Raw genomic sequence first — 20218 nt, forward strand, 5'->3', positions numbered from 1 at the left:
TACAGAATCGACAACTCGGGCCAACGCAGCGAATACACATACTTGGCAAATTCCGTTACAAACTCCGCGTTACCCGAAACGTGAACGTATTTACTCGCTTCGGTCCAGTTGCGGCGGCGTCCGGGAACAAACGCTAGTTGCTGGTAGCTGGGACCTGGCCTCACCCGGCCGGGAGCGGCGCCCTCTCGGCGGCCAGGCTCACGATTGGCTGAGGCACGTCAGGCACCGCCCCCGTCGAACAGCGCCGCGCACGGGAGGGGCCGCGTCGGGGGTGCGGCGGGGCGACACGGGGCGGAGCGAGGCGGCCCGGGCAGGCGGGGTCAGGCCGTGCCCCCTCCCGCCCACCCGGCTCAGGATTGGCTGAGGCACGCAGGCCCCACCCACGCCGGCCCACGGCGCGCGCATGGGCGGGGCCGTCCCGTGAGGCCCGTGAGGCGCGTGGGGCGGGCGGGGCCGGGTTGGGCGTGTGGTTGGGGCCGGGGGTGCTGCCCTTGGGCGGACTTGCTAGGCTCGGGCGGTGGCCGAGGGATGGCGAATGTGCGAGTGGCCGTGAGGGTTCGGCCCCTCAGCAAGAGGTAAGTCTGACAGGGTGAGGACTCCTGAGGCGTCAAATGAACTGAGAGGAGGGCGAGGTCTCCGCCTCTCCCTCAAGTGATTCTTGGCGCGGAGAAATCTGACACAAAGTGGCCCGGGGCGCCAGGGTCCGGAAACCCTAAAGGCCTGCCGGGACGAGTTTTCGGGTCGTGTCCTGGGGCGTAGCGGTTCCTGGATTGCGTCAGTGCTGGGGTGCGCTGTATCCGTATCCCTGGAGTCCTCAGAGCAGGAGTTTTGGGGTACAGCGGCTCAAGTCTTGATGCAGAGTTGGGCCTTTCTCACTGAGTTTCCTGAGAAGGGCTGAGAAAGTACGGGGAAGAGGGATGGACAGTCTCCTCTCCTTGGTGGCTCTGGAGTACCTGTGGGGATTGGGGCATCATTGCGTGTGTTCTTGGGCGCACATGGGTTTCTCTCCACAGGTGGAGAGAGCCAGGTTGTAAGGCGTGAGAGGGACATTGAGGCCCAGGGAGATCGTGGTTCCCTCCTATGCTAGACGGCAGAACTGCGAAGTGGAAGGAAGTTATTCTGATCCTTTTCCTCAGCGTGGTCACGTGTCCATTTCCTCGTGGGTGAATCTGATGCAGCACCTCTCAGCTCTTGAGGCAGCCAGTGTCCAACTACATAGTATCTTACCTTTTTCGCTGATTTTCCACTCCTAGGTTTGGGAAGTCAGAGAAGGGATGGTACTTGAATTATTTTTACGTGATTCTCTATGCCCAGTGTGGGGCTTGAACTCACCACCTTGAGGTCAAGAGTAGATGTTCTACAGCTGAGCCAGTGAGAGGCTCCTGAACTGTTTTTTTTTTTTTTAAAGCTGGGTGATGGGCATTAAGGAGGGCCCCTGATGTAATGAGCCCTGGGTATTCTATGCAACTGATGAATTATGGAAAACTACATCTGAAAAGAGTGATGTACTATATGTTGGCTAATGGAATTTAAATAAAAATAAAGAGCTTTTAGAGTTTGCAGACAGGTGAAGAAGGTGTAGAGAGCACTCTGGAAAGAACACTGAGAACAAAGGAAAAGGACTTCAGCTGTTAGAAAATGGAAAAGTTTTGGTGGTTTGGTGAGAGGATGCCTAGAGGGAGAGGAGTGAGGAGGCAAAGCTGGCAGAGTGTAGTTTGGGACCAGAAAACATATAGTGGAATGATTTGGGAGGTTTAAAATTTTCTAGGGCATAAGATGTCGTAAAAATTGGACAGAAGGATCAAACAATGCATTGTCTCCCATAACAAATTTGGTAGTAGGGGGAATTATATTTGTCCCTGATGTGGTGATTGGTTTTGAGAAGTCATGCAACTGACAGAATAGTGTGGAGAACAATGGGATGAGAGAAAGAAACAGGAGAACAGAAAAGAAAGGGAAAAGACAAAAGAGATATGATGGAGAAAGAAGGAAAGCAGCACACGCCTGAACTGCTGGGTTTAGGTTGCTAAGTGGCTTATGACATCTGGCTTCTATATTACTGGATGTGGTTACTGAGGATTGGAGTTTTCAGAGGATTATTCTACCTTGGAGGTAGCCTCCAGCAGATCTTTTTGCAAAACTCTTCTTTTAGATTACTCAGCATAATTACCTTGGCCACGCCTAACAGTAACTTCTCAATTCCTCGAGAGCTAGGAATATCTAAATAGTGTGGATTAGATTAAGAAAATGCTGTTGAAATGAATTACTTGCAGCCACAGTAGAGAGTAATTTATCTCATCAGACAAAAGTGAGGGGAAAAGAAGGGTACAAAAGCTTATTTACTTTCAGGTTAAGAGTCTTCAGCATCAAGAGGTAGAGTGTCAATACTGCAGATACCCAGCTGTGAGTAGATTATTCCAGGCTGAAGATTCAGGAGCAAATGTGGATAAACCCAGTGTGACCCTCCCCACCTTGCTAAGAAGTCGAGACTACTCCCATATTCTCAGAGAATCCTGCGGAGATGCAGCTATACTCCAGAGTTTATTTAACTTTCACCATCTTTTTTTGAGGCTCATCCGAATGTAGGGACTCTGCTCATTATATGGTTTGTTCAACCTTCAAATAAGTCATTGGCACAGATTCAGTTAATAATCATTAGATCTGATGATGTAGGGACCCCTGGGTGGCCCAGCGGTTGAGCACCTGCCTTTGAACCAGGGCATGATTCCAGAGTCCCAGGATCGAGTCCTACATCGGGCTCCCTGCATGGAGCCTGCTTCTCTCTCTGCCTATGTCTCTGCCTCTCTCTCTCTCTCTCTCTCTCTCTGTGTGTCTCTCATGAATAAATAAATAAAATCTTAAAAAAAAAAAGATCTGATGATGTACTTGGGAAGAAATCTCAGAGATCATCTCGTTTAAGCTTCCATTTTTTGTTTTTCCAGATGAGAAAATGGTCTCGTTTAAGGTCTAAGAGTAGGGAAAGCCAAGTTTCCACTCAGTGGACCAACCAAGCTGCTCCTTCCTGAGATTACCAAAAAGTTGTACTTCTTGATCAAATGCCTGTCTCCTTCGTAGGATTAGCACTGACCATTAGTAAAATGATAATGTGGGAAATGGTTTTGATTCCCTCCTCACTCTTTATAGTTTCCCATAATTAGAAAGTCTGTAGCTAGCTCATTATGTGAATACTGTCCCTTGTCTATCCAAAATCACTCATCATTGAAGGAACATGTTCTCTTCTGCCAATATTACAGGCTTTGGAATACTCCCTACTGTCTTGTCAAAATTTACTGTTCATATACTATATTCCTTTTCTGTGTGTGTGTGTGTATGTGTGTTTTAAATCTGTAAAATAGGATAACTAATGTTTTTTTTTTTAATGAAGAGTCAATGAAAGAATAAATTAAAAATACTCAGGGCTTGGCTCATTTTAAGTGTCCAATAAAGTGTTAGCTATATAATTTTTAACGACTATTTTTATTACTTCTTAGTTGCTTTTTTTTTTTTTAAGTTACAAATGATGAGTAATAAGTGGTAATGACTTGCTTATTTACCTGCCTAGGACACTGATTCTCAAATTATAGTATGCAAACAATCCATCTAGGGAGTCTCTTATAATGCAACTTGGTTTTGTTTTTTACCTTCCCCCCACACCATAATGCAACTTATTAACAGAAATTACAATTAATAAACCCCACTATCTCATGTAATTCCAATGAAGGTAACCTGTGGACCACACTTTGAGAAACATTGTTCTAGAAGTAAATGTGTAACTGAGGATTTACCCCTGTGCAAAGGGAAATTCATCCTAAGGAATGAATGCCTGTTGGTTGACTTCAGGACCCAGAGGCAAGTGGCAGTATTGCCACTCTGCCACGTGCAAGGCTCCATCTCTGCAGACTCTCATTCTGTGGCCAGCTCCCCAGTTGAGGTTAGTGCCCTTTCTTTCTGTTCTTCTCAATTTTAATTCTCCCTCATTTTGTTTTAGAATAGCTTGGAATCACTAGGTTACCAATGACAGTGGTCCAGGCCAGGAAGGAGCAGCATTTTCCCCTTATAGTTTGTATCTTCCAAGAAGTCAAATTTAAGACACTTCTTTTCAGGCTGCTTTACGTGAAAGAGTCTTAGATGAATCCTCAAGAAAGGGCATACTTCAAAAAAAAATTAGATAATAGATTTGGAAAAATCATGGTATCATTTTTCTGTTTCCTTTATTCAAATTTACTACAATCTATGTATTACTTTTATAGGGGGAGGAGGGATAATAAAACCTACTTTAAAATGGAGAAAGGAAAAATGTTATTTTGTAAAATGTTAACAACAAAGATGAAAGATTTTCTTCAGAATTGTCAGGGGCTGTGTGTGTGTGTGACTGGTTTGTGATCCTGAGGGACTAAGAATATTTCTGCTGCCTTAAATACTATCTAGCATGAAATGTCAAAGAAAGAGTTTTAGGGCCTTGAGGAAATTTAACAAATGTTACTACGTGGGAGAGGGAAATTTCTTATCCAGGGCTTTATTCCAGGCTTACTAACCAGTTTAAAAAAATAATCTTAAATGTAAAGACCTTTGTCTCAATATGCCTGTTCTTCCTTCCCCAAATTCTCAAGGTCATATCCTGAGAACCATGAGGAAAGATAAAAATGAGACAGAACATATTTTCTTAACTTTAAGGTCCTGGGCTAGGGGTAATTTAATTGATTACTTTCATTGTAGTGGAGGAAATGCTAACAAATTTAATTTTTATCTGTTAACATTCTGGCATTAAGCACTTTAGCTAAAGGTCTTGTTATGAAAAAAGATTTCATATATAGAATGGAGTATAGTCTGTTCATTTGGGCTTCAAATATATGGGTCACTTGGATTAAGCCACTTAAAGTAAATTTAGGGGTTGGTTAGTTGTTAGCATTGTTACTACATAACCACAACATAGGAAAATTCTTGAGGATCTTGGCTCTCATTCCAATTTAGGAAGATGAAAGGATTTGGGAAATATGTTCTCAGTATCTCAACAGAGAGTACTCCAAAACCTTTTTCATTACTATCCATGCTCAAAATCCCAAAGAAGATGAGAGGGGATGCCTTATTGTGTGCTTGATGAATGAAAGATACTCTCCAGAGTTTCAAGGTATGAGTCCAGGCTTTCTGGTCAGATGTATCTTGGTTTAAATCCCAGCTCTGCCATTGCTTGATATGTGACCTATGACAAGTTACAAAATTTCTCTCGGCTTCCATCTTCCATCTGAAAAAATGAAGATATGGTAGGAAACCATGTCAGGAGGGTATGTTAGTGGGAAGATTGTATAAGATGAAGTATAGTATGTACTGTACCTAATACAGTGCCTAGCACATGGATGGTGCTCAGTAGTGGTAATTCTTAGCAGTTCCAAAGCCAAATTCTAATGATCCAGAGAAGCATGTCAGCCAGGGACAGCTACTTACAGGGACAGTAGGGAAACATTTTGTTCCAGTAGCGCTGATCTCAGCTTCTCTTTTCTTGATTTTTTTTTTTAAAGCAATGTTTCTTCTCATATGGCCTTGGGTCTTATTTCTAGGGAGATCAAAGAAGGGGGAAGAATTATTGTGGAAGTTGATGGCAATGTGGCAAAAATCAGAAATTTAAAGGTAAGCCTGAAATTGTTTTCCTTTTATTACAGGGGCTTCTGGGATGAAGATATGCATGTGAATATGTTTAGGGTAGGGGCTTGGGAGAGGGAAGAATTTTATACAAAACAAGTATAAGCATAAAGCAGGAAAGAACTACAGGGATTGCAGCCCAAGTTCTGTCAAATAGGATGCAGCGGTTTGGAAACTGGTCAGTTACTGTTTGTGGGCATCATGGCTAGTGTAAGGCATGCTGGGTACATCCATGGGTATATTTAACTCACTAGACCACCAGTTACACTTTGTCTCAACTCTCTCATGGGATATCACTTAATATAGACGCATTACTACAGATTTTAGTAGCATCAGATCTCAGAAGGGTTGCTATCCTGAGTTGTGCTGCACAGTTTCTTTTACAGATCTGACTGACCTTTGAGTCACAATTGGACAAATACTGGGAACTTCCTTCCCCACCCACCACTCCCTCCTAGGGCTAATTTCCTCCATCCCATTCCTCCGTTTACCAGAATAGCAGAAGTGGAAGGGGTTCTTTCTTTCTGGGCCTTGGGAAGTGGAGAGAGACAGGGAAGCTGGCCTTGTGATTGCTGCTGTAGACAGCTTGCAGGTGGTATTCAGCATTCCTGAGAGCTGAGGAAGCTGACTTTTTGGACCCCAGGCCTATCAGCCATCCCCACTTCTGTGATGTGATCTGTTTCCTTTTGTAAGCAGCTTTCTGCTAAAAGAGAATAGGACCTGCAAAACTTTCAATAGGAACTCCCCAGGGACAAAAGACTTTTTTATTCTCTGCAGTCTCTTATTTATATCACTGTTGCTTACATACTTCAAGGGCTTTGTTCTGAGAGCTGAGAGTTTTGTTTTTTAAGAATCAATCTTGGCCAAGATCAAACTCAGATCTGCCCCCTGCACACCTACTTAGTGGCTTACTTTCTTGATGTTATCCACTAAGAATTTCTTAGTCATTCTGATAGTCTCTTTCTACCGTAGTTTATGGTCACTAGTGCTAGGGTTTGTTTATCCCTGTCCAGAGTCTAAATATTAAATAGTAAGATAAAACATTTGTGACAGTAATACCATTCTCCCTGTACCTGGAGGTCAATGTGGTTCCAATCTCTGATCCTACCCTCATCTACCTTGGGCAGTTGAATTGGTCCTTGCTATTGTGTCCATTGTGCTTTCTAATTCACTGGGGGTAGATACCCAGGGACCTCTGTGAAAGCCCTAGGTTGGTAGTTTGTCAGGCCCAGGCACTGAACTACTCATGCACTCTTGGTATTCTTTACAGAAATACTTGGAGAAATAAATGATAGTGATAAAAGATAGTGATAAAAAAATTTTAAAAAATGATAGTGATAAAAAGATGCTTAGGAGAGAGGGAAAGTCTTTCTCTCCTAAGCTGTTCTGTGCTTGGTTCATATGTAGGCAGATAGGTGATAGTACTATAGACAAACTTAATTCTCTGGAGCTTTTATTTGATGATATGAAGACAAAGTTTACTTTTTTCCTTTTTCAGGTAGATAACATAAATATTTCTCATGACCAGTCCGGATTGCTCTAGCTATAGTTGGGAGGAATCAAATGGCATTGGCTAGATTCTGATATTATGATAGAGAAGATTCTACCCTATGTTTGATTTTAGGTGGACAGTCGACCAGATGGCTTTGGAGACTTCCGGGAGAAGATTGTGGCATTTGGCTTTGATTACTGCTACTGGTCAGTCAACCCAGAGGACCCTCAGTATGCATCTCAGGATGTGGTAATGTCATTTTTCCTTCACTTTCCTCAGTGCTCCCTAATTGGATAATTATTGGGAAATTAACATGGAATTGGGGCCTGGCTATTTCTTTCTTTAATAGTTTGGTCAGAAACTAATAATGTTTTGATTTGAGAAGTAGTAGTGAGAGGCCATCAGTTGCAGAAAGAACAAAAGAGATGGGAAAAGACTGCTTGAGTAGGGCATAGAAGTTGGCTAGTGTCCATTTAGACTTGGGCCTTAGCATGATTTAGGTGGGTACAAGTTAGTTCAGGTACTGTTCTACTTCTATGGCAAGAAAATGGGTTCATGGCAAACTTGACCTGTGCTGTATACAGCAGAGAGGCTCAGGGATTCTAGAGGCTAGTATCTTTGGGCCTTTTCTTATGCTTATGGTCCTAGGTTGGGCATAAAAGGGCTACACAGCTAGTCTGGCAGCCTGCAAGAGGTGAACTCTATTGATGTGCTGAGGATTGAGAGCACCAGCCAAAGCCTCCCTGGAAAGGCTGTCATCTTTCTTGTGTCTGGTAGTTCTACTTATCTTTCTCATAAGCTTCTGAGTAAACAGGCCTGGCCACATGGGTCTATGGGGCTTCTATCTGTTTCTGTAAAGCAGCAGCGTTGTTCTGGTTTGAGCATTGTTGGTCACTCCCCATCATGGGCTTTACGCTTTGCCCATCATCGTATTCACTCCCCATCATGGGCTTTAAGCCTTGCCTCATTCAGTTAGATGAACACAGACTAAAGTGAGAACAGAGGCTTACCTTAGCAGCTTCCAGGATATTTTCTATGAAAGCCTATCCCTAAAATTAGAAAAATCATTTATTTGGTCTTTTGTGGGCCAGTATCATCACACGTATGAGAAAAACACTACAGGAATATGGCCTTAGGAAATACCACTGGAAATGGAAATATTTTTTTTTTTTTAATTTATTTATTCATGATAGTCACACGGAGAGAAAGAGAGAGGCAGAGACACAGGCAGAGGGAGAAGCAGGCTCCAAGCACCGGGAGCCCGATGTGGGATTCGATCCCAGGTCTCCAGGATCGCGCCCCGGGCCAAAGGCAGGCGCCAAACCGCTGCGCCACCCAGGGATCCCTGGAAATGGAAATATTTTGGGGGGAACCGTGGACAAATATTGCTTATCAGTCTATAAACTTTTTTTTTAAGATTTAATTTATTTATTTGAGAGAAAGTGAGAGAACACAAGTGGAGGGGAGGGGCAGAGGAAGAGGGAGAGGCAGACTCTCTGCTAAGCAGGGAGCCCAACTCAGGGCTCCATGCCAGGACCTTGGGTTCATGACCTGAGCCAAAGGCAGATGCTTAACCAACTGAGCCACCCGGGCACCAAAGTCAGACTATGTACTTTTGAATAAAAAGCTAAAATATACTTTCTGCTAAGTGTTTGTTTTTTGTGAAACTTTTTCTGATTATGCCAAAGAAGCAACTATCAAGTTTGAGTGACTTAGAGGATAGTATTGATTTTTTGCTGCTGAGACTTGTGGAGATGATTGAATAATTTTAAACCATGGAAGTGTAATCCCCCCATTCTTCTCTTCTGAGGGGAACATGTGGAAACAAGACTCTAGACCACTGTAGAATTTGTTATTGTGGGCCCCCTTTGTTGTAATACGAGCACCCTATATTTGTAGTCACAATGTGTTTGCTGTAAATGCACAGTAGAAAAGGTCAGTATGGATATTACCTAATCTTTACCATATTTTCTGTCCTTTGGAATATGGAAGCACTGGGAGGTCCAGGCTTGTCTTTGGCCTTGATTTTCATCCTAAGACTCAAGCATGTATGAGGTGTCTGGTTCCTGATGTTTGTATTTGTTCTACTGAGATCATCATTGGTGGAGAGCCAGAAAGGAGCTGATTTTCAAATAAGAGGATGGGACTCCTACAGTAGTTCACAGTTGTGACTGTATATGTGTCATAGAAGACAGTGGTCTTATTAGTAGAAAATGTGAGCTTTCCAATGGCTGTTTCAGCCTTTCCCGGCCATAGCATATCTAGAGCCATTTTTTAAAAAAATATTTATTTATTTTAGAGTGAGAAGGAAAACAAGGGAGAGAGAGTGTGTGCACACAAGTGGGGGGGAGGAGCAGAGGGAGAGAGAGAATCCTTGAGCAGACTCCTTGCTGAGCAAGCAGGGAGTCTGACATAGGGCTCAATCTCTGGACCTGGAGATCATGACCTGAGCTGAAATCAAGAGTTAACTGCTTAACCTTTAACCGACTGAGCCATTTAGGCACCCTAGGGCTATTCTGGATACAAGAAAAGTTAACCATTTTATGTAGCATTTGATAGATCAATAATCTGGGTCATTAATGTTTCTAAACAGAACAGAACTACTTATCGGTATATATCTCAACAAACTTGGGTATAATTTTGGTGTGAGGCTCACATTTTATACCTTAAGTGTATAAAAATAATGTAGTGGGAAGCCCAGAAGTCCATAGAGGAAGGGAGTTCATAAATATGATTCTTCTGTTGACTGATATGGAGTTCAATGGAAGGATCAAATTGGATTTCGACGGGAAGCCTGTGCAGAGAGATAAAACCGATGTCCCCTGAGATTTATTCTCACTTGTTTATTAATTATCTAAGGCCCTCATCAGTCCCAAGGGGAGTTAAAGTAGGAGACAGCAAGGAAAGAGCCTCTGTCACAAGTTAAAGTAGGGCCTGAGATCCCTGAATGATAGTAGGACTCATAAACACATGATTTGGTCAGAGAGACTTATTGCTTTAACACAGAAATTGGAGCCCAGACTTAACTCTAAGGTCACCAGGGTAGGAAGAGGCAGAAGGCAGACTGTCATAAAATCACAGGATGTGAGGTGGAAAGAATTTTGATGTCATCCAGTTCAGCCTTTCCCAAAGTACAACAATCTTCTCTGTAGCATTTGTGGTTATATTTTAGGTAGTGGTGAGAGGGGACAGTTTTATTGAAGTATATAATTTAGATACAGTAAAATTAACCTTTTTAGTGTGCAGTTCAATGAGGTTTTTTTTTTTTTTTTAGTTCTATGATTTTTGACACAGTTGTGTAGCTTATGCTATAATCATTGTATAAAACAGTTCATCACTTCCCAAATTCCTTCATGTCCCTTCAAGTTCTCCTTACCTCCAGCCTCTGGCAACTGCTAATCTGTCTTCTGTCCCTATAGTTTTTGTCTGTTCTCAAATACCATGTAAATGTAATAAAATAATAGTATGTAGTCTTGTGAGTCTGGCTTCCTTCAGTTGGCATGATGTATCTGAGATTCATGTCTGCTGTTGTAGTATCTTATTCTGACCTTGATTCAGACTTATTTAAATCATCTACTTGGCCAGAAGGAATCTCATGGCTTTGGAAGCACAGATTCTAACTGCAAAGAGCAAGGGCCCAAGTCCCTGGAGGATTGTGAGGAAAGACTATCCCCACTCTCAGAAATGCAGCACTGATTTCAGAATATTCAGATATTGGAGGGAAAATGTTTGCCCATTGGATGTACAGGGATTTTGAGCAATGTTATAAGCCATTGCTTGATAAATGTTGGTAAGAATGCCATCTATTTGGTGTTGGTGCTGCCTCATTATAGTCTCTTAGGATGTTACAGCTTGAAAGGAACTTAGCAGTCATCTAGGTTAGGGCTTCTCAACCTCAATACTATTGATGTTTTGACCAGATATTTCTTTGCTGTGGGCGTCTGTCCTGTGCACTGTAGTATGTTTAGTAGCACCTTTGGCCTCTACTCACTAAATGCCAGTAGCAATCCCAATCAGGAAAATCAGAAGTATTTCCATCCCCCTCATTTTCCTGATACAGCTGTTTGATTTATATGGCATTATACAGGACCCATGCCTTATATGTGGTCTTTTCATTGCATTATACCATTCTACTTCTCTCTTTTCTTTTTTAAGAGTTATTTGTTTATTCATAATAGACAGAGACAGAGAGAGAGAGAGAGGCAGAGACACAGGCAGAGGGAGAAGCAGGCTCCATGCAGGGAGCCCGACGTAGGACTCAATCCCGGGACTCCAGGATCGTGCCCTGGGCCAAAGGCAGGCGCCAAACCGTTGAGCCACCCAGGGATCCCCTCTACCTCTCTTTCTATATTTATTTTACAGCCTCAGAAGATAGGTTCAAGATTAGCATTTCTTAATGCTTTAGCACTTACTAGTCCTTAGTGGTGACACACTTGATAAATAGATCAGGCATGCACAAACATGGGCCTCTAGAGAACATTTCAGCTACTGTAAGTTCTATTGAGAGGCAGCTTTATTTGTTAAATATCAATAGATTCTAAATGTTTATCATTCCATTTGATTGTCTCCCAAATCTAAGTCCTTACTATTTATTCTACTTAATAGATAAGGAAATGAGGTACATAAAGGTTCCCAAACTTGCCCAAATCACTTAGCCGGTAGGTGGTGGAGCTGGGATTCAAATCCCAAACTGTCCAATTCTAAATTGTATGCTAGCAAAGCCTCACAGATGTTCAAAAGAAATCTCAGTCTACTAGGAGACTTGGTCATTTCTTCATATTGTCTGATTTAATCCCTTCAGCAGCCTAAAAGGTAGAAGATTTTATCCTTTTATAAAATTCAGACTTAGGTTACTTGATTTGCCCAAAGTCACACAGTAAGAAATGAGTCTTAGATTTGCCCACAGGGTTATCTGAATGCAAAGTTCATAGGCTTTGCTCTGCTGTAGTGTACAAAGGAAGAAAAACTGAGTGGGAGAGACATATATGAAAAAGAAGAGATGGTAAATTAGGAAAGAGGAGAGAGGGTGAAGGGGAAGAAAGAGAAAAGACTGTAGTGAATGGGGCTGGTAGAGCATTATACCACCTGTCTTGTCTATTACCCTGTGATCCTTGTGTAATCATTAGCTTCCCATTCTTTTTTTTTTTTTTTAAAGATTTTATTTATTTATTCATGAGAGACACAGAGAGACAGAGACACAGGCAGAGGGAAAAGGGACCCGATCCCAGCACTTCTGGATCATGCCCTGGGCTGAAGGCGGCGCTAAACCGCTGAGCCACCCGGGCTGCCCTAGCTTCCCATTCTTAAGGCAGCTTGTTATTCATCTAAATTGTTTTTTTTTTTTTTTTTGTCTTTGTTGGACTTGCAGCCAAGGCTTTTCTTCAAAATTGGCCTACATTTTATCTATTTTTAATCCATATTAATATTAATCTACTTCTCTGAAGTTAGATCTGGGTTTGAATTCAGGCATAGCCACTTATTAGTTGGCTTACTTTAGACAAGTTACTTAAATTCTCTGAGTCCTGGTTTCTTGAGCTTGAGTTCCTGTGTGGAGGAAATGAAATAATTATGTTCCCAGTCCAGGGCTTGGCAACTAGAGTTGATAAGGAAGGTCCTGAGTACTGTGGCTTTGTTCCGTGTTGTGATTACCCGATCACAGTATGAGAGAAGTTAGGCCCATGCTTCTAAGAGTTGAACTAGATTTGAAATATCCCTCTTTTGATTTTGGTTGTGATCCCTTCTGGATCAGCATGATCCACTTGGAAAATTAACTTCCCTCCGTTCCTCCTGGTCAGGAATATCTCTTGGAGCAGGAGTCCTCTCCTCAAGTGTACTGTGTTTGGGTAGTTTTGTGTTTGTAAAACTTTCCATGAAGAGCATTAGCTCAGGTTTCCTAAGAAGGACTGTAATTGGCTGTCAAAACAAGTGCAGACTGAGTCAACAGCACGTCCAGGAACAAAAAGCCACCCGGCCCTTTGTGGAAAGCAAGTGCTTCTATTCTCCTGGGAATCTTTATTTTAAAATGGTCAGTTATTTGGCTGAAACACAATACCTAAAACACTTGTGCCTTTTCCAGATAAAAAATCATGTGAGTGTGCAAGAGATTTCCTTCCCATAACCTCTGAATCCAAAACTGAAATTATAGCAGCAGTGTGATTGTGCTTTTATTTTTATAGTATTTATTTAATTTCCACAATGCACTGAACACCAAACAACACACAGTGCATCCATTGCCCACCCTCACAGAGCCCTGAAGGGAAGTGGAGAGTGTGTGTGTGTGTATGTGTGTGTGTTAACACATTCTTTGGTGAATATTTTCTTCAGTTCTAGACTTTAGTTTGAGAATGTTAGAAACTCCAAGAGTATTCTGAGGAAAACCCCACATACCTCTAAAAATGATTGAAGGGCTGACTGTAGAAAGCCATTATCAGTATAGTATACCTTGTGTGCATCTGCATGTGATTATTTAATGAAGAAATGTTGGTTTATAGAGGAAAAGACAGGTATAATCTCAAGTACAGAACATGATGATTTTAACAGTTTATGGAGCATTAGAACCAATTGGCCTTTAGTTCTATTAGGATAAAATAGAGGATTTCAAATTAAATTGCAGAGGATTGGGATGGGCTCAGTGGGTGGTTGAGCATCTGCCTTCAGCTCAAGACGTGATCCCAGGGTTCCAGGATTGAGTCCTGCAGCAGGCTCCCCATAGGGAGCCTGCTTCTCCCTCTGCCTATGTCTCTGCCTCTCTCTCTGTGTCTCAAGAATAAAGAAAATCTTTTAAAAAGTAAATTGCAGGGGATTGTATGTAATTAGGACATGAAGAGTAATGTGCAGAATTTTTGAATCCTGATATATGGTTGCTAAATATTTTGACTTTAGAATACCAGAATGTTGAGGGGTACCTGGCTAGCTCAGTCAGAAGAACATGCAGCTCTTGATTTTAGGGTCATGAGTTTGAGCCCTGCATTGGGTGTAGAGATTACTTAAATAAAAACTTTTTAAAAAATCCAGAATGTTGATATTAGAAGAAATGCTGGAGACTATTCAAAACACTATCTATCTATCTATCTATCTATCTATCTATCTATCTATCTATCTATTTATTTATTTTTAAGATTTTATTTATTTATTCATAGAGACAGAGAGAGAGAGGCAGAGACACAGGCAGAGGGAGAAGCAGGCACCATATAGAGAGCCTGACATGGGACTCCATCCCGGGCCTCCAGGATCACGCCCTGGGCTGCAGGCGGCGCTAAACCGCTATGCTACCGGGGCTGCCCTCAAGACACTTATTTAAAGATGAAGCTCTTGAGAGACAAAAATAAGTCAAAGAATTTTTTTCTCTTTTTTCTCTTTTTAAAAAATATTTTATTTATTATGAGAGACAACAGAGAGAGAGAGAGGCAGAGTCACAGGTGAAGGAGGAGAAACAGGCTTTGTGCAGGGAGCCATATGCAGGACTTGATCCCGGAACTCCGGGATCATGCCCTGAGCCAAAGGCAGACACTCAACCACTGAGCCACCCAGGCTTCCCAAATTTTTTTTTTTCTCATTGGCTAGTTCAGAGTTGTGGTTAATGTTTCAGGGAAGTGCCAGGGAAGTGTTTCTTGTTTGCTTATTCTAGTGACAAGGATCATGAACTGCAATACAGAGGTTCCCACATGGCAGGAAATACCCTGCTTAGCAGAATCCCAAGGAAATCTCTTGTTCCTTAGAATGGATCTATTTCTGGCTCTTTACTCAGTCAAGATGAGGAAATGGGCACTGTTGTTATCTAGTAGCGTGGGCAAGTATTGAGGGCCTATTCCAGATTCTCTAATGTGACCAGGCTATGATTAGATACTCCTGCCACAGAAGCAGTGTTTCTTTCTGGGAACCCCAACCCATTATAAGATGAAGGCAGGGACGCCTGGGTGGGTCAGTGGTTGAGCGTGTCTGCCTTTGGCTCGGGGCGTGATCCCAGAGTCCCAGGATCGAGTTCCACATTGGCCTCCTGGCATGGAGCCTATTTCTCCTCCCTCTGCCTGTGTCTCTCATGAATAAATAAAATTAAAAAAAAAAGGCAAATGATCTAGTTCTCAAAGTAAGTAGAATGAGGTGGAGAAATGGACTGTGACCCTCATTTCTTTTATGCGTTACAAGCTTGGAGTGTGAATAAAGGCTTTGGGAAAAAAGTAGAGAAGGTGGAAGAATTACTAAGACTGAGGGAGGGATCTTAGAGGGGCAAGAGGAGGGGGAGCATGTAGAGGAAAGTAAGACGAGAAGGAATCTGATGGCTCACAGAGTGGGAGATGTTTTTAGGGTTAGGGCACTTTTTACTCTCAGAATTATCTCCATTTTCTTTTAAAATTTTTTAAATTAATTAATTAATTTATTTATTATCTCCATTTTCAAGAGGAGCAGGCTCAGACAATTTGAGTAACTTGCTTTAAGATCGTATGGCCAAGTCATAGACCGAGTATTTGTTCAAACCCTTGACCATGTGACTCCAGAGTCTCAGCTTTCACATGCCACACCACATACAGCTCTGTTTATTTCTGTATTTCCAGTGTTTTTTTTTAAATAAATTTATTTTTTATTGGTGTTCAATTTGTCAACATACAGAATAACACCCAGTGCTCATCCCGTCAAGTGCCCACCTCAGTGCCTGCCACCCAGTCACCCCCACCCCTTGCCCACCTCCCCTTCCACCACCCCTAGTTCGTTTCCCAGAGTTAGGAGTCTTTCATGTTCTGTCTCTCTTTCTGATATTTCCCACTTATTTTTTTCTCCTTTCCCCTTTATTCCCTTTCACTATTTTTTATATTCCCCAAGTGAATGAGACCATATAATGTTTGTCCTTCTCCAATTGACTTATTTCACTCAGCATAATACCCTCCAGTTCCATCCATGTAGAAGCAAATGGTGGGTATTTGTCATTTCTAATGGCTGAGTAATATTCCATTGTACACATAGACCACATCTTCTTTATCCATTCATCTTTCGATGGACACCGAGGCTTCTTCCACAGTTTGGCTATTGTGAACATCCAGTGTTGCACATTTAATTTTTTTTAAGATTTTATTTTCAAGTACTCTCTATACCCATCATGGGGCTTGAACCTACAGCCCTGAGATCAAGAGTCCCATGCTCCACCGATTGAGCCAGCCAGGTGCCCTCAGTGCCATACCATTTTTTTTTAAAGGTTTTATTTATTTATTCACGAGAGACACACAGAGAGAGGCAGAGACACAGGCAGAGGGAGAAGCAGGCTCCATGCAGGGAGCCCGATGTGGGACTCGATCCCTGGTCTCCAGGATCACGCCCTAGGCTGAAGGCAGCACTAAACCACTGAACCACCCAGGCTGCCCAGTGCCATACATTTTAAATGGCCAATTAATGGTTATTGGATCAATTATTCAATTTATGGTTCAGTGGATGAAAGATCAGTTAGGACTCTGCCTTCTTGAATCTTGCCTGTTCTGAGAAAACCTTACAATTTACTTAAGTTAAAGAACCACAGACACTTATCAGTTTCTCTATGCATGTCTTTTCCTTTTTTTTTTTTTTTTTTTTAAATATTTTGCACATGTATCTATTTTGCACACGATTTTTCATCATAAACACACTGTCTGAATGCTCAAGTTTTTTTTTTTTTTTTTTTTTAATTTTTATTTATTTATGATAGTCACACACAGAGAGAGAGAGAGAGGCAGAGACACAGGCAGAGGGAGAAGCAGGCTCCATGCACCGGGAGCCCGACGTGGGATTCGATCCCGGTTCTCCAGGATCGCGCCCTGGGCCAAAGGCAGGCGCTAAACCGCTGCGCCACCCAGGGATCCCTGCATGTCTTTTCCTTAATGCATGTATGTGTTAGGGAAGCTAGGGAGCGTGTGGGCGTCAAAGCATTTTCTCATGAATATTTGCAGAGCTGTGTACATTCCATCACTAGTGCTGTTTCTTCCCAACCAAGATGGAGACAGAAGTAGAAGGGAGAGAAGTTTATAAGAAAAAGCCTTTTTGTGCAATAACTGGATGGGGCCCCGCAGGCACGAGTGGGGGAAGGGAGATTGTCATGAGTGTTTCATTTCAGTATGTTCCTTTCCCCTGCCAGCAGCACAGCTGCTCAGCTACATAAGCATGGCCATGGGCTGGATTTTAAGGGAATAAGGTCATTCTTTTGGCTTCATCTAACACATTTTTTCCCCTCTCTAGAAACTTGATTATGAATCTTTAAAGAGTAGCTTTCAGACTCATAAAATCTGACGAACTGAGATCCTTGAGACTTAATGTTTGCTGCTGGTGCTGGATGCCTATTCAAAAATGAACAGCAGAAACTAGAGAAATCTTTTAAAATGCAAAAGCTTGTTTGGATAGTTTTTTTCTCCCCTGTGAGCCAAGGGCTGACAGAAATTTCTGGTACTATCTGGGACCTTGAGATCTAGACCAGAAAGATTATCTGTAGGGGAGGCATGCCCAAAGCTCCATAGTCAGTTGCAGACTTGAGACAGCCTGAGTATAAATAGGGTTCCCGAGACAGTTGTCCTTGGCATTACCCAGAAGTTCTCTTGCTTGTATGTGCAATGCTGACAAGTTGCCTTGTACACGCACTCCGTTTACATTTGAATTTGTCCTGGGTTTAATAGGATTGTCGGTTAATTGCTTAAAGAAAAGTGTGATGTGATGATTGAGAGTCTTTTGAAAAACTGATGTACAGAATCATCTAAACAAGGGGGTATAAAATGCAGCCCTTTGAACAAAAGATCTGTGTGTCTACCATAGTAGATAAGCATGCACAGGCAGACTGATAACAGTAGGTGTCCCCAGAGGAGGTCAGCCACCTGGTCTGTCTTGCCATGTGCTAAATTCTCTCCCGCATACTTATTTGCACAGTAAGTCTGTGTCCAAGCACCCTCTTAGCATCATGTCAATGGTCCTCTGTTTGGGGGAGCCAGTCTAGCTGACCAACAAAAGGCTCCTTCTTAGTGCAGTGTTCTAAAAGAGGTTCAGAAAGTGTGGAGAAAAAAATGGGACTGGTTTCTCTCTAGTTCTGTGTTCAGCAGAAAGTGGATGACTCCATAAAAAGTGTCAGCAAATTAATTACTTTATTAAAATATTTTGCTATAAAGGCAATACGAGCTAATTATAAAATGTGCAAATAATACATAAGAGTGTAATGTAAAAAGTGAAAAAACCTTCTCCTTCCACAGCTCCCCCAACCCAGTCTCATTCTCTAGAGGTGACCACTGTCTGCAAGTTCTTTGGTATCCTTTCAGATGTTCTCTAAACATAAGCAGCATACATTATATATCCTTTAAAAAATGTGAAGGAGTTTACACTGTACCTGCTGTTTTTCAATGTGCTTTATTCTACTCAGTTTATCCTGGCCCTAATTTATTTGTTATATATGTGGTTCCACCTCATTGTCTGTATTTATTTATTTATTTATTTATTTATTTATTTATTTATTTATTTATTCATTCATTCATTCATTCATTCATTCATTCATTCATTTATTTATTTATTTATTAATTATAGTCACACAGAGAGAGAGAGGCAGAGACACAGGTAGAGGGAGAAGCAGGCTCCATGCACCGGGAGCCTGATGTGGGACTCGATCCTGGGTCTCCAGGATCGCGCCCTGGGCCAAAGGCAGGCACCAAACCACTGTGCCACCCAGGGATCCCCTCATTGTCTTAATGCTGCATAGAATTCTAGTTATAAAGATAATAGAGTTTAACTAGTTCTCTAGTGATGGACATTTGGGATATTTCCAGGTTTCTTCTGTAATACAGAATACTAGAATAAACATCTTTGCACTTTTGCAAGTATAACAGACAAATTTCTGGAAGTGCTGTTGCATATCCAGCTATTGAGTTTTAAATTTCAATAGATTTTTGTCTAAGTGCCTTCCAAAGAGATTGTACCAGTTTATATTCTTAACAATAATTTATCAGAATACCCTAGTATATCTTTTGTCAATACTAAGTATTACCAAACTTTTTAATCTTTGAGCATCTGCCAGGTAAAAATAGTATTTTACTGGCTTTGCTTTTCTTTCATTATAATTGAGATTGAACATCTTTTCATGTTTCTTGGCCATTTGTATCTTTTCTGTGAATTATATGTTATATTTTCCCCATTTTTCTACTGTATTGTACATCTTTTTCTTATTTCTTTTTTTTTTTAAAGATTTATTTATTTATTCAGAGAGAGAGAGAGAGGCAGAGAAAGAAGCAGGTTCCATGCAGGAAGCCTGATGTGGGACTCGATCCCAGGACCCCAGGATCACACCCTGGGCCAAAGGCAGGCACCAAACCACTGCACCACCAGGGCTGCCTGCCTTCGGTCCAGGGTGTGATCTGGGCTAAGAGCAGTTAGCATATTAAGGAAATTGATCCCCCTGTTTCAGATGTTGGGAATATTTCACATTTTTACTTTTGTTTTGGCTCTGTTCATGGTAATTTCTTTTTTTCTCTGTGTGTATGTCTTAAATGTAGATTAAGGGTGCCAAAACATAAATTTTGGGTGCCTGAGTGGCTCAGGCATCTGACTCTTGATTTTGGCTCAGGTCATGATCTCAGAGTTGTGAAATTGTGCCCCCAGTGGGAGCTCTGCACTCAGTGTGAAGTCTACTTAAGATTCTCTCTCTCCCTCTGCCCCTTACCCCCTGTAAAAATGACCATTATTCCTTGATATACTAACAAATGTATCTTTTCAATATTTGAACATTTGAAATTTTTTGGTATAAGAAAGAGCTTCAGCTTTATTCTTTTTCCCTCAGCCATCTGTGTCATTATCATTTATTGAACACCAACCTTTCTCCACTGATATGAAAAGTCTTTTATTATTTACTAAATTCTTGCATATTCTTGGGCTTTCTTTTAAAACTATTTTGCTTAATCAATTTATTCCTTTTTTTAAAGATTTTATTTATTTACTCATGAGAGACAGAGAGAGAGAGAGGCAGAGGGAGAAGCAGGCTCCATGCAGGGAGCCGGACATGGGACTCTATGCCAGGTCTCCAGGATCATGCCCTGGACTCAAGGCGGTGCCAAACCGCTGAGCCACCTGGGCTGCGCTAATCAATCTATTCGTATTCTTGTG

At 41.8% G+C, this 20218-nt stretch overlaps 1 protein-coding gene across 3 annotated transcripts in view; it reads left to right on the forward strand.

Moving 5' to 3' along the window:
• Positions 1-417: 417 nt before the first annotated feature.
• Positions 418-20218, forward strand: part of STARD9 (StAR related lipid transfer domain containing 9) — a 135788-nt gene continuing 115987 nt past the window's right edge. For 2 of the 3 annotated variants that reach the window (XM_072808780.1, XM_072808781.1), the window contains exons 1-3: positions 418-575; positions 5556-5625; positions 7262-7378. In XM_072808780.1, coding sequence (XP_072664881.1) covers positions 529-575; positions 5556-5625; positions 7262-7378 — 234 coding nt within the window. In that variant the 5' untranslated portion in view covers positions 418-528. The remainder of the gene's footprint in view (positions 576-5555; positions 5626-7261; positions 7379-20218) is intronic. The other variant, XM_072808779.1, reaches the window with a different exon arrangement.

This window comes from Canis lupus, chromosome 32 (genome assembly GCF_048164855.1).
Source record: "Canis lupus baileyi chromosome 32, mCanLup2.hap1, whole genome shotgun sequence".
Taxonomy (NCBI): Eukaryota; Metazoa; Chordata; class Mammalia; order Carnivora; family Canidae; genus Canis; species Canis lupus.